The 15,667-nt window shown below is 35.6% G+C and overlaps 1 protein-coding gene across 3 annotated transcripts in view; it reads right to left on the bottom strand.

The window, feature by feature from the left end:
• Nucleotides 1–228: 228 nt before the first annotated feature.
• MAN2A1 (mannosidase alpha class 2A member 1) overlaps nt 229–15,667 on the bottom strand; it is a 104,802-nt gene continuing 89,363 nt past the window's right edge. For all 3 annotated transcript variants that reach the window (XM_041468341.1, XM_041468342.1, XM_041468343.1), the window contains 3 exons: nt 5,859–6,053; nt 1,169–1,279; nt 229–826 (listed from right to left, as the gene is read on the bottom strand). In XM_041468341.1, the coding sequence (XP_041324275.1) occupies nt 674–826; nt 1,169–1,279; nt 5,859–6,053 (459 nt within the window). In that variant the 3' untranslated portion in view covers nt 229–673. The remainder of the gene's footprint in view (nt 827–1,168; nt 1,280–5,858; nt 6,054–15,667) is intronic.

Below are 15,667 nucleotides of genomic sequence, written 5' to 3'. Positions count from 1 at the left end.
CATTGCAAAATTACTTTGTAGGTTCAGGTTTTTCTATTTACATAACTCAGGTGAATGGTAGAAGTATTAAAATCTACCATCACTTATCACAAGTACTGCAGGCTTTCATTTTACCACAATTAATAATCCCCTTTGTGTTGAATAAACTGAATTAATTGCGGAATAAATTGAGATTATTGTCATTTATATAAATGATTGCAAATATTTGGACATTAGCTACTACACAGGAAAATTTTATTCCATTTTATTTCCAAGCTGCATCAGGACTTTTTACACTGATTTATTCGCACATAATTTCATCAAGAATCAGGAAAAGAAGGCTGTTTAAAATCTAATCCCCTGTTTATGAAAATTAAAACACCAGAAACATCATTAATTAGCATATAACCTGAGATTAAATCTGCTGAGAGGTTAACATTCATAGAAATTTCTTCATTTGTTGTATTAACTGAAGATGGTGATACTATTTTATGGGGGAAAATATCCGAACAAAAAAAAAAAGTTGCTTGCAACATGGCTTTTCATTATGTTGGTCAAAAAAAAAAAAATAGAATGCATCTTTTTCTCACAGTATCCAGAAGTTGGAATAACATTAATGTGCCTCTTATTGCACATGAAACTCAGAGGAGATACAATTGCAAATTCTTCTTTATCTGAGTATTAAAGCAGGATTTCATCTCAGCCGAATCCGGAATGTATTTATCTCCATAGAACTCATATTTATTTCACTTATATTTCTGGCATCTGGAGGTGAATTCATCAAAGATAAAGATGTGGGTGTAAGACTTTCCACTCTGAATTTGCTAAAGAGTTTATGCACCTTTATCTGGAGGGAAGAAAACAAAACAAAACAAGACAAAAAAAAACTACATTTAGAAAAAGCAGTAAATACCTTAAAATTGTACAGCTCCTTGCAGGAACCAGAAATTCTCATGCTCAAGATTTTGAATATTTTTAAATGTCATAGATTAAATACTGTACAATAATTTAGATCTTTTTAGACAGTAGTCACTCACTACGTTTCAATATAATTTAATTAGTATATTCAAAATTACTAGAAATATTTGGATTTGAACCCTTCTTGTTTCCAAATAATGCAATATTTACTCTTCCACCCAAAAGAAAATCCCAAACCTATTTTAAAATTCCTATAGATTAATAACCATACCTTTCCCTGAGTGGTAGAACAGAGCAGACCCGTGTCTCTGTTTGAAAATTTACAATCAAATCCCTTTCTATGAAGAATCAGAGCAGCTTCATCAGACGGTTTGGTATCTACCTAGAAAGAAACACTATAGAAGATTACTCACAAAGTATCAGTCAGGAAGATATTTTAGGACACCAAAAAAATTGTCCTTATCATACAGTGAATAGAGACATTTACATCTTAAAAAATGTTCAGCCTAGTTTGAACTGTCATGCCTTTTTTTTAGTTTTTTAAAGCTAAACATAGAAAGAAGTAAATGGCAAAGAGCTGAAACATAAAATGTACTACAGAATATAAATATAAGTTATTGAATTTAAAGGCCAACAGATGTACATGTATACGACTTAGGACTGAATGTAGCTATCATACCTGTATTAAATGGTTCCCCACAAAAATTACATAGCAAAACAGAAAACAAACTAGAAGTCATACGTTAACTGCAATACTCAGTTTTACATATTCAATGGCATTATGTTGAACAAACTTTCACAGAGCAAAAATGCTCTCTAACTCAGCTTAAGTGTAGAGAAAAATGTACACCGAGACACACATATGAAATAAATGTTATCTCTAAGATATTCAGTACTTTTGAGCCTCAAGAAACATCAAAGAGTAAGCTGCTCCTCACTGGATTTGTGCTCCCGACCCTTCTCCAGCTCCACTGCCCTCCCCTGGACATGTTCCAGTCCCTCAATATCTTTCTTGTGGCTGCACCCCGACACACACTGTAGTCATTTATTTAATATGATGCATTACTTTCTTTCTTTAATTATTGCTGGTTTACATTCTTCCGCTCTTAATCTTATTATATATATAATAAGAGCATAAAAAAGATGGTTCTATCCAAAGCCATGCCGGTTATTCAGGCTATTTTTCTCTTATTTATTTCTGGTTTACTTGTTCTTACACTGGTGCTTTTTCACAAAAGCAGCTGTCATGAGTTAGGTTCATTTCTGGTACTTCAGAATGTATCTATTGCTTGGAGAAATCAATGCCCCAACAAGCATTAGGCACTCTGTGATGCATTAGCTCCTGAAGGTGTACCAAACAAGAGGTCTTAATCTAGCAGATCCAAATTTCTTTTCATAAAGGTCATCACTGATCAGCTTGTACCAACTTCTTTGAAACCCAGCGTGACAAAGAATCAAAGTACAATAAATTCATAGTATAAAGTACTCATTCATATAAAAAAAAATTATAAACTTTGTGGGTTTAGGCTCCTCATTTAAAATAGTAAAAATTTACTCAATAGTATTTGGAGTTGAAAGTTAGATATTTTTTGGTAAAACACTAACAGTTAGAAACTTTGCATAGTTTACAAATCATAAATAAAGCTCTGCTTCAAAATATTTTGTGAACAATAGCTTATAACCACTAAAATCAGCTTTTTAATTTATGAATAGTGCCTACATCCAGCATATGAAAAAAAGTTTCCAGTATTTATTAACACTGATGGCTAAAGAAATTCTTATCCTGTTCACTGGGACAGCAGTGCCACTTTCTATATGAAGTGAGGTAATAGCTGTGATATTTTCCCCCTCCTACTATGAAACACCTGACATGATTTTCATTGTCACTCATGTGACAGTGTTGCATTTAAAAGTGGATATTTTTAAGCACACAAAATAACACTGTCTGCTTAAACATCAGATTAGTGAAACATTAAAATTCATACTAAAAAGCCTGACTTCCTATGGGGTAAATTAACGTTAGAAATGACAAGCCAGTAATGGGTATCAACACTTCCTCTAATTCACTTAAATTATCTTCTAGTAATCTGCATAAAAAATGCATGTATGCATTTCAAATGATAGCATGAATATTTAATCTCCCAATTTTTTAGAGTTAAATATTATCCTTATTAAGATTCAAAAGATTTAAAACAAAAAGGTAACACACAATTAATGATACCCTGAGAAAAAGTGTTTTGGTCAGTATAAATATCTATTATTTAGTATTCCATCTTCTACCACCAACATATTTTTTTACTGTGTAAAAAATAAAGCTGGTGTAACCCATTATCAAAGCAGGTGAAAGATTAAGTTGCCACAGCCTCCACACCTACTTTAACTTACCTGTTCTTATATCATCTCTAGGTAAATTAGATTAAATACATTTAAGGTTTATGAATATCTGAGCAAAGATGAACTTAATTTACACCAAATGCACCCTCCAAACATGACAATCCCAACTGCATGAAAACCTGTAACAATCTCCTCAATTTTCAACAAGTTACAACATTCATAACATTGTAAAACTTCACAGCACTGTTATTTAACAAAAAAGCCCTAAACACTGTGCTATTAAATCTCTAACAAGCTTTCTTAGAAGAGCTGCCAAAGTTTGATTTTGATCTCTGAGAATTAAAATGAGACCTTATAAGAAAATTTAAAAAAAAATAAAAAATTGTTAGGTTTCTCATAACCAGTATCCCAGGGCAATGCTGCTAAAATTTTGATGAGAAAGCAAAAAACATTTAAACTCTTTTAAAAGTCAATTACTGTAAGCTAATAGACACACACTGAAAAAATTAGGTAATATGGTAAATTTATGTATTTATGCTTAGTATAAAGGGACAAAGCTACTGTGTTCTAGATCTTGAATCCCAGTTTATTTACATAAGGTAAAATATGTGTCTTCTCGAAAGCTGGAATTCTGTTAGAAAAAAAAAATCTTTAAATGTTGTAATCCTAATGGATTGGACTCTTCCATGACAATAAAAACAATACTTACAACAAAAACAATGTCTTACAACAAAAACAATATTCTTTCTGATTTATACCTTAAATATAAGAAATATAAGAAATATAAATATAACAATTATTTTAATTTGGTACCCTATCATCTGTAATTGTAATGGATTATGGAAAATCAACTTCAACAGTTTAAGCAATGGAGAGGCATAAATTTTTGGAAAAAATTTCATTGTGTCAATTAGCCAGAATTATGTCACTTGTCATTCAAATTCTTGGAAGCAAGAGAAAGGAAGCAGAAAATGAGGAGAGATTTACAGAATTATTTACAAGGCATAGCACTATTTTTGCTGTAGGGAAGAACATTCTGTATCTCTAATGACAGTGTTCCTATCCTGTGACTGCTGCAAGCTCTCACTTTGAAGTGGACACATTAATGCTGCAAGCTCAAGAGCTGTCAATCAGTAATCAATGAAACACAGCTGTGGACAAGGAAGAGCTCACAGCCTCAAACAGTCCTATATCAGTTGGGACAGTGGGGCCTGAACAGTCCAGATAAAACCAGAGAATTCACTTAGAAGTAGTAACATTGAATTCAAAAAGCAGACACTGAGCAAGCCTGTCTTTTCACAGCTTTCATACACAGATCATACAAACAAGGGGATAGATTTACACCTCAAAAAGAGAGGGCAGATGCTCATGAAGGTCTGCCCTTGAACTTGGTATGTTGAAGTAAACCTGTGATGCTGAGCTGGTTGAAGTAAATTAAAATATACACAATAAAGTATGAAAGTGTGAAATATTCACAAGATTTAATTTAGTATCAGGGTCTTCCTCACTTTTCAAAGGCACAAGACCCATAAAATCAAGAAATCTTCCACTTTGAAATTCAAAATAAGAATCAGTCACAGCTGAAGGGACTTACACAAGATTGAACTACTTACACAGACAGCACAAGAAAGCAAACATTGTTGAAGTTTTAAAATACAGATTAAAACAGAATGAAGATCAGATTAAACAGAATGAAGATCAGATTAAACAGAATATAACCTCATGTTAATACAGACACGCCCAGCCATCATGGAGACTCTAGAGGAAAAGGGATAAATAGTTTGTATCTAAGTATGCCAGAATTGAAAAGGGATTGCACTGCGCTAGCAGCACTGATGAACAGCACTGCAATACAACATAAAGTTAACATAAGCACATTTTTAAAGGAGCTGAAAAACTGAAAAGAATTTCTAGAACAGTTGGCAGGAAAAAATGCAAAATGAGTTCCAGTCATTCAGCTAATCAAAGGGAAAATTAAATTCTGGTGGTTACATACCTTTCTTTCCTTTGAAGGAGAAAAACACTGAGTACAGAAGAGCCATTTTTTGTTAGTATTTTTTGTTGGTATTTTGTTTGTTGGTTTGTTTTTTTAGTGTTGGCTAGATGGGTTTTAGTGTTTGGGTTTGTTTGTTTGGTTTGGTTTTGGTTTGCTTACCAGAGAATGTTTTCACAGGAACCTATCATGAGCTGCTGTTAGAATAAGTAAATTAGATCTTGTAGCTAAGCTTAAAAACATTTTAACAAAAAAATTTGTGTTTAAAACTATATTCTTTATTAAAAACATACTCAGAACAAAATCTAATGACCTTAAATTCAATTCTTCTAGTATAGAAAAGGCTGAGGTATGAATGGTTCTCTCTTAAACTTTGGGAAACTATTGAAAGGTACCCACTCCAGAGACAGAATCTTGCATTATGCATACTAATATGTTGTGAAAAAACACAATCCCTTCATTTCTTGTTACTCAAACAGACACAAATCTCTAGTTCTTGCAATATTAAGAAAAGCTCATAATCACACTGCAGTTTATCATATCATATAAACCCTCTCACAAAGTACTTTACAAGAATAAATTATTTTACTATATCATTAAGCTATATCATATGTTTGCAGTGGTTTGACCTTACTTTTGCTTGGATTGTCCTCAGATTGACTATATGCATGTCACAAGGCATGGACGACATCAGCGGAGAAAAAGTACTTATCAACTCTGGGACACCTGAATCTGCGTTTGTTGTCATTGGAATTACAGGATGGTTTAAGAAGAGAGAAGTCATATGGCTAAGAAGTGATGGAAAACTGACTGGTGCCTTCTCTTCATTCTGCAAAATACCAGAAAATTATTCAAGTTAACATACCATCATGTCTAAATTTTAAAACCCACTTACTTTATACATGATTCCAATAATTACATAGAAAATTTTAATTTTTAGACCACCCATTCAATTACTTTTGGAAAATTTTGATCATCCACTAATTTTCTTCTATTGATAGGTATACTTGCTGTTTCCATAAACAATAACCTTTCCAAATTATTATGACACATAATTTTACAACATTCTTTGTGTTTCTGCGTTAGCCCCTGATGTTTGAACAATACAGTTTGGAAAAAAGAAATTAGTTACTACTTTAGCAAGTTGCTCGTATTTATCTCTTTGTATATGGAGAGGCAGAGAGTGTCTTGCAGGCCTCCTTTTCCACATTATTTTCTTGCTTTCCTCAACTTGTATCCCAAATCCCTCTTTCTAATTTAAATCTATTTCTCTCAAACTATTACTGGAAGAAATTGCAACAATCATCTTTGTCTTGGTCTGCATTGCAAAAGATTTCTTCCAGAAATTTTATTTCAATGTCATGCCAGCAGGAATCAAAGGTATTTTATCCCAATATTTTACAAATTTTGTACTTTCCAAAATTTCTTATTTGAGGTGTTTTTACTTGGCTGCAGAGGCTGCCTTACAAAGCTGAGATGACCAAATCTTACATATTCACAACAACCAGTTAAAGCTCCAGAGAAGCTAAGAAAAGAAAACAAAAGAACTTTAAACAGGCAATTTCTATTTTAGAATGTCAGTGAAGATAAGAGTAGAAATGGAAGTGAAAACTTCTTTTGCTCTTATTTTTCCCTTGCATACTTAATCAGATAAACCCCTGCTTGTTGGTGATATTTAGCAAAAACTTTGTAGAAAGTTTATTGAAAATGTAGTATCTTAAGCACTGTTACATTACTTTTACATTTTATGATAAGCTGGAAACACTTTATTAAGAAATAAAAAACAAATGGGAGACACTTAAAGCAAAGGGGAAGATTATTTTTCAGCTTATAACAGAAAACCATAACATAATTTTTATTTTATGGGTTGTGTTTGCATATATGCATATTTATTTATATTTCTGCAGTAGCATGAAATACAGCTGACAGTGAAGAAACTGAAAATATTCCAGGCCTGAATCAATGAAAGATAGTAATTTCTGTTTTATTCTTGGTACTTTCCTCAGTAACACTCTGGCTCTTTGGTATCTACTAAGCATTGAGGCTTAGTGTTTTTAAGCATCTATTATGATCCCCAAATGATAACAGTGGATCATTGTAAAGGATTGCTTCTCCATGCATCTCATTGCATTTATTTCTGTTGAATTCCATCTGTCATCTTATGGCATATTTAATCAGTATTGAGTTTTCTAAAGTTCCGTATCACTGGTAGACTTCTTTGCCATGATTTCCTTCTATTCTAATAACAGTATGAGCAAGCTTGCTCTATGCACAGCTTAATAGAAAAGTCTTCCATTCAAGTGCCTGAATACATGCTCTAAAAATGTGCAGTTCCCTGTTCTTTCAAATAAGAGTTCATTTTTTCACCCCAAAAGGAACAGTGTTCACTCTGTTCACTGCCATAGAAGTGCTGAAGTCAGTCAAAACATTTAATTGCCATTTATTTCCTCATCTTCCACCTTTTTTTTCCCCTGTGTAAAGTAAGTTGATTGCTTGCATCTGAGAACTTAAAATCAGGTCTTCTAAAACATCTTACAAACCACACATGAATCAGAAAAATAATCTATTCATCCTTTTATACTATTTAAAACAAAATATTGCAGATAAGCACAGCCTTGAAGGACTGGCAAATGCTACATCCAGAACTGATTCAACTTGGCTCATTTTTGCTCTCACTGTGTCTAAATGTGTTATTGCTGGCAGGAACATTGTCCTTATGCATTATCCACTTTGGAACTAAGTGGAGATTTTATATTGAGTCTTGTATTCCCACATCTGGAATGACAGTCAGTTCTGGATGGTTGCACCAGCAGAAAAAGTGCAGTCATTCCCTGAATCTGCGTAACAGCAATGGGAATGGAGCATACAGAAGGCGTCAAAAGCTGCCAGGAGACCAAGGGAAAATGCTTTCACAGAAGACTGAGAAGGGACTCTTCAAATCACACTCTCCCCTAGGTATATCACAATCATGCAAGGGTTGGAGCATGTCTTTTCCCGCAAGTCTAGTGATCCAGAATTTAAACAGGACTGTCTGGAAAGAGAGATGAGAAAGGCTTGCACACAAACAATGTAATGGGAAGAATATTTGCTCTATGCACAACTTCACCATGTGGATGGCTTTCAGCCGTGCCCTGCTGATGCGCATCAGAAGATGCAGTCCCACAGTCTCCATCTAATTAAAGTATTGCTCTCTCAAAAGTGACATCATTTTCTCAATTTCCATGGCAGCACTTATTACTCAAAGTGTGAGTGGAGCTCCTCTAGCTGCCTTACAAACATTAAGTACTGGCAAAAATCTGATGAATGCCAGATGATGTGCTGGCTTAATAAGTTCAAATCAAAGCAAATACTGCCTTTTTAACCATCTTACAGTACATCCACATACAGTTATGCAATTGGAAACTGTGTTGAAACCTCTTGAATGACTGTGCAATAAACATAAATGGAGCCTCATTTAGGATCTTCCCTTGTCATCAAAAGTAAGGTAAATAATTCTAAATTTGCAATTTTGAGGAGACACAAACCATAATGCAATATAATATTAGATCACAATTTGCAACAAGTTTTAAGAATAGCTTCATCTATAAAAAGTGCCTTTATATCAGAAATGAGCTATTTTATTGATACTCACAGAAATAATTGAAAGGCTTGGGTTGGAAAAGAACTTAAAGGTCAAGCTGTTTCAACCGGTCTGCCACATGCAGGGATGTCACCTACCAGAGCAGGTTACTCAGGGTCCCATTCAACCTGGCCTTGAACACTTTCAGGGATGGGGGACAGGGAGAAATCTGATTTTTAATTATGCCTCAACATGTGTTATATATGAGGTGAAGGATTCCTGTAGGGGCTGTACACATGCTGGCAGCCCTGTCCTGAGGGAGGCTTTGCCTGGCAGCTGGTCAGGGGAGAGAAGGTTCCACAACTGGGCTGTGAGCAATCCCCCATCATTTATTGGTGGCGCAGATGCATGTAAGCCTGGGAAAAAATGTCAGGGAAATTGGGCTGTGGGAGGGACTTCAGCCCATACAAGCAGGTAATGCAACATAAGGGGACATTAGAATTCTTGGAGGGATCAGTGGTTCACTCAGAGGGTCAGCTTGACCACCTCCCTTCCCTCCCTGTTGATGACTTCCCTGCCCACACCTGCTCTGCCCTGCTTCACCATTCCCACAAACCAGCTCAGCGCTGCAGCCACTGGGTGTCTGCTGCTCCCAGACACCACAGCTCCACGCGCTGCGCTGCCTGCTGCCTCTGGGAAAAGTCACTCTGCCTCCGAGACTCAGAGGGTTTTCTGCTAAGAGTTTAAATTAAGTAACTAATGTCCTTAATTAGAGGAGGGAAATGCTAATTAGATTCTTCAAAAATCATTTCGTAACTGAACAGAAGAAATCAATGGAAAATTCTGTAGAGAAGAAAGTAAAGCTGAAGGAGTTGATAATTGGACACCAATTTAGCTACTGGAGAACAAATGAACTTTTCAACACAGACAAGTAATCTAAAATTTCCCATATTAAACTAAGGAAAGGAAACTGAGGCAGACAGTTCATCAAATCACATTATCTTGACTATTTCCTCCTCCTCCAGAGTCTTCTCTGCAGTGACATCACCAAAAAAAACCTAAATCATAACAGTAAACCCCCACTGGCATCCACAACACCTAACCTAACATGCTGAAATGTGGATGCTGAGTTAGTGTGTTAGAACAATCAAATACAATCTGGAAACAGGTCTAATTCTGGGCCTGCTAAATCAAGGGATGGAGACTAAAATAGTCTGACATCAAACCACTTGGATTATTGCTGGAAATAAAAAGCTTCTCATTCTCTTTCATGTTGTGTCAGGAAACAATTTTTATCAACTTTCTCTCTGACTGGTTCAGAAAACCAGCTGGCAGCACTTTTCAAAGGAGAATGTTTCTGGACTGAAAAATCTAACCTGTGGAGGAAAAACACTTTTCAGAACATCTTTATTACCAAAGGATATGGAGAAAATATTTTTAATTATCTTAATCATAAACTAGCAAATGCAGCAATCAAGAATATGAGTCAAAGGATTCCAAAGACAAATATGGGGAAAAACAATTGTATCTTTCTGTACAATCCATCAGCATGTTTGATGTGATGCCACTTCTATATGAGAAATTGATTCTGTAATATAGTGCTAGGCTCCTCATAGAAACAAAGCAGACAACATCACTGATGATGTGAATAACAGGTTTACAACACGTGACAAAATAAGTGACAGGTAAGGGCAGATGCCTAAGCTTTAAAATGACTTACATTTTTCACCAAATGCAAACAGCTTGAATCCTTAACTACAGTGACTCCCCATTTGTGGAAGGTGGAGTCTCTAAGCAGGAAGGAGTGAGAAATAAGCACAGTGCTCTATACACACATTGCCCTAAGGCTTACAACTTAGAAGAGAAATTCAGGTTTTGTATCAGACTGACACTAATCTAGTTCATCAAATTGACATCAAATAGTAAATGGCTTCAACTTAAGTTACAGGCTTTGTATGCAAGTCTGCCTGCCTGTTATCTCACCAAGTGAAAATGAGATGTTCTTTCTTTACATTCATTCAAAGTTGCACACTGTAATAAAAAAAAAAAAAAAAAAAAAAAAAAAATCAAAGTCTGACAAGTTCTGAAAGTCTTCCAGATACGGATGATTCATTCCCTTTCCTCTGAGGTTGATACCTGGAGATAGATTTTTGCATGCCTGTAACAACTCCTAGTGATTTTCAGAAGAAAAGAAAGACAATGGGTCTTACACCTCTAATACAACAAACAGCAATTAATGACTGATATAAGTTGGGTTAATTCTTCTGAGCTGAATAATTCCTTTTCAGTCCCCAAGAGTGCAAGGTTAGTGTAAGCATTTGGCAAAGAAAACAGTGATCAGGACTTCAAGCAGCTTTGAAAACAGCTGGTGTTTGCAGAGAAAATTTTGTATGGGAATCAAATAGGTGATAGGAAGATCTTATCTGTGCTGTGGGATTCAGAACATATAAGACCTCAAAGCTGAACAAAAATCTTCAGCAGAACTATCTTCAGGTAATCTCTGAAGCTAAAAATGCAAGCTTAGACCCATTAGGCTTTTAGGAAAGCGTGGGTAAGTTGCAACCAGAAATAACAGTCACAAATGTTGAGTACTGAACAGGCAGATATCAGGGAATCTTAAAAAGACTATTAATAAGAATACTGATGCCAGATTCTTTTCTGGTATACCAGAGAATTTGGCTTTCCTGAAATGTTGGGGGGGGAAAAATACAGATAAATATAAGGATTAGAATTGTTTCCATATACATTTTTGTCTACACTTAAAAATCCATCAATTATGTTACATTTTTGCACATCAAAGCATATTTTGCTTTTTGCAATAGGTTTCAAGTCCTTTAATTGAGAACTATGGTATGGAGTGCTTAGGGTCTTTTGATAGCTATTGAAGTGACCAGCAAAAGACAACTCATGAGATCAGAGTAAATCTGATGTAATCTCTTTACCTTAGGGAATGGAAAATTTTCTATCAATTCACTTGGTCATTGCTAATGAAAATGCATTGGAAATGCATTTCTGCTGCACTAGCTGAAACGGGCTCCTGGAGGCTGATTATAGAAGAAATGAAAATTCTGAGGCACCATAAAATATCCACAAGACTGGGTGTTTGCTCAGTGACTAAAATCACCACATATTTTCTGTACCAATCCTTAGTTGACACTAAAACTGCAGATGAGAAACCTGGGATTGTTGCAGGTAACCAAACCCAGGGAAATCTGCATCCACAAGAGGAATTTTTCCCAGTCTGCTAGAGCCAAATTTGATCATCTGCTAGAAGAGGTGATTCATCTCATTCCAGGTTGATAGATAGGAGCCTGCCATGGTTCTGTTCCTCCAAGAACATGCAAGAGCATTATTCCTGTTAGGCATATATGGAAACACATGGACATCCCCACATATGAGCAGAGACAGCCCTTTTGCCAGAACCTACATGAGCAGAGCATGGGTAACAGAAGTAGAACAGACAATCCAAACCTGATTGTGCCCTCCAACTGATCAGGTTTGGACTACAAGACCTTGACATTCTTGATTCACTAGAACACTCAACAACCACTGATACCTCAGTGTGGACTTTAAGCCCTTCTGATATCCAGGTCTGGACCTTAGGCTTCCTAATGATTCACCAGGTCAGACTTCACCTTCTTCCAGGAGCTGGCCTGTAACCTGTTAGCTTGTAGTTTGCTGTTTACAGGAACACACAGAAAATACAGTCCTTCCAGCAACTAGAAGCCAGTTGTACTGGTCCCTCAGTCCAGTTGTGTGTCTCTCTCCAATAGCTGTCACACACATCACACACACCTCTTACTCTGTTTCCTAGTCTTACCAGAAGATGGCTAGTGGCTCATGCAGATTCAGAAAAGGTCGGATTGCACAGAAATCAGATATAACAATCCAGAATGAGCTGTGGTGGTCAAGCACTGGACTTCATCAGAGCCTTTTATGCCCGTTTTACCCCTACTTTTCCCACTTGTTACTCCTCAATCCATCTACTTCCCCTCCTGTGTCAGTTCTACCAAACATCCCATACATAGCCTCTTGTTAAAAAAAAAAAAAAAAAAAAGAAAAAAAAAATTAAAAATCCAGAATTTTCTTAGTCTAAGGCAATTTCTGCCAATGCATCTTGTTGGGTTTCACACCAGGAACAATCTAATTTTCTCCCATTCAAGGTCTCAGGAGCAGCTAGTGCTCCACTGTTCCACCTATCACTTTTCTTAGCTGACCACATTTAGTACAGCTAATGTTCAATCAGGTGCCATGACAGAAACCATGTTCTATAAAGAGATCATTTGGAGAACATCTGCTTGCTGGTGCATGGAAGAGTGCAGATGGTAAAGACAGTATCTAATCACCGTGATCATAAGCACATCACCACGTTACTAAGGCTGATAAATACACAGCCATCAATAGCTGGATGAAAGTGATCAGAAAAGCAGATAGACAGCATGAGATGTTTTCTTGGCAACAAAAATATTTTATTCTTATAGCCTTCCTGCCAGTTTTATTTCTTCTATTCTAATTCTTCTTAGAGTTTATTTAGATATCATTTAATAATGGTACAGGAGGACAGGTTTAATGCCTAAATAAATACCCATGCTAGGCTTTTGGAAGGGATCTGGTGCTAGATTTTCCCAGAAGATTGGCAAGATCTTATCCCCTTCTCAATGACGGTAGAAAATAGCAATCAGAAATTTTCTGGAGCTCAGTTTTGACTGAGGAAGTAGTTAAAAAACTGATGGTAAGGACAGAAAGTATACAGTGATACCTGCTAATTTCCAGGCATTGGAATTCTACCCCTCATACAAAGTTCTTGCTACTGATGGAAACCTGCAGGTGCAAGGAGGTTATTCCCAGAGAGTCATTTCACTTGAGAATACAAGAAGAGGCTGGACTTGTGCACTTTCTCCCTTCTTTAGGAAGGATTCTGCCCTACAGTCACATCTTGCAGCAGGAATTAATCCTTCCTAGAAGTGGTGATAGAGAAAGGTTTAAATTTCAGACCTCAAACTGCACTAGCTCAGATAAGCTCACAAAAGACAATTAAGTGGCCTACCCTCATCCTTTGATGAATTATATGACCTACAAGTGGAGAGACCAAGGTTTTACACTATGCATAATACTGAGGTAAAATTCTTTCTAAGCAGAGCCAGCAGACAGGTACATGCCAATGGAGACAGATAAAACCAAACCAAGGAAAGTAACTCACTGTTGAGGTGTACATAATTACATGACAAGAACATAAAAGAGACACAGCTGTATGTTCAGAACTCAGAGGAAGGCAGTCCTCTGCACTATTTGCTCAACCCAGGAGTCAGCTACAAGTGGCTTCTGCCCTGTTACAGGATGAGAATGTTTCATAACAGGAACACAGGGATGCAGGTTGCAGACAAAGCAGTCCTTATTTAATAGCTTTCTGCAACACATCTTTGTCACTGTATCATGAAAAAAAAAAAAATTGAAGGAAATTACGCTGTAAGGTGTCCTGGCATAAAAACAATGACAGTGCTTGCCTGAAAACAGATGGCATGTGTAGATAAATAAGAGATGGAAACATTATTCTTGATTAGTAAACACAAAGTTCCTCCATATGAAAATACAGTATGAACTATACAGTGGTAGGAGAAATAATGAATTAGTGTTTTAAGCAAAACTGGAAAGTAACATGCACCTGAATATCTCTTCAAATGAAATACGAAATTAGTGTTTTATACCACATATATTTACCCTTAGTAAATATATGTGGTAAGGCTGTAAAGAAGATGCATTGTATTTTGTGTGAAAACAAGAGGAAAAGGACCTGTTTTTTTTCTTTTGTGGCCACCATAAACCCTCAAACAATTTTATACATATTTGATGAGTTTACTGTGGCACTTACAATTAAAAATTATATTAGAGTATCTGAACTTGTCACACATGGGCTTGAGAAAACATCTAAATTGTAATAATTAAACCAATGTCAAGTTTCTGCTTTTTTAAAACATCAAGTTAATTATGAGATAATTATAAGTTTCTAAAGTATGGTTACATGTAGCATAGCAATGCACAGTGTAATATATAGCTACAGTGAGAAACATGCACATGCATTATAAATAAGCACATCAATAAGGTGTGAAATCAACACAATAATCAGAACAAAAATGGCTGGCTATATCGCTACCATAAATTTTCAGAGAAAGTGGGTACTTACAGAGATTTAGTAAGAAAAAGGAGTAGTTATATGTGGTAGAAGAAAGGCAGTTTGATTATGTCCAACATATTTGTGATTTTATTAACTGTATTATTGTTCCTCTAAACAACCTCACCCAAAAGTAAGAGCCATTTGAGCCACTGAATCCTCTGCTCTCTGCTCAAGCCTAGTCCATAAATCCAGTTATACAAATTAACTAAGTCAAGAGACGGTATGAAATAGGAGTCTGAAGAAGGAAGTGTTTGCCTGGCATGACATCTTTTCTCCAGCTACGTCTTTGATGAAATAATATATTACTACTTCCTATAAATCCTATTTCTTTCACTTCTATACTGATATAACATGCTGGGATTCAGAAAATAAAAGAATATTAATGATTACTTTTCCAAGACTTAGAATAAATATAAAGTAGTCTGTATTTTCAAAAAGACAGAAACATTTAGTATTTTGACAAGTATTAATAAACAGTATTCAGTTTCATTCTCAGCTAAATATTAATCCCTTCAATTTAAAAATGACTTTAATTTAGTTCTTGGTTAAAATTCTGAAGAAAGAGAAGACAGTCTTAGAAGACTATTCAAAGAGATATTCAAGCTGAAAAATGCTTGCAAGGAGAAAATGAACATAAGAAGGATTGGTTACATGTAGAATAAAAAGATATAAGTAGAAATTATATCCAAAATACAGTAAAAAAATCTGAAGC

Source organism: Pyrgilauda ruficollis, unplaced genomic scaffold, assembly GCF_017590135.1.
Source record: "Pyrgilauda ruficollis isolate IOZ18807 unplaced genomic scaffold, ASM1759013v1 scaffold218, whole genome shotgun sequence".
NCBI classification, from domain to species: Eukaryota; Metazoa; Chordata; class Aves; order Passeriformes; family Passeridae; genus Pyrgilauda; species Pyrgilauda ruficollis.
Note: the sequence above shows the minus strand (reverse complement) of the source record. Positions and strands in the feature narration are given on the sequence as shown.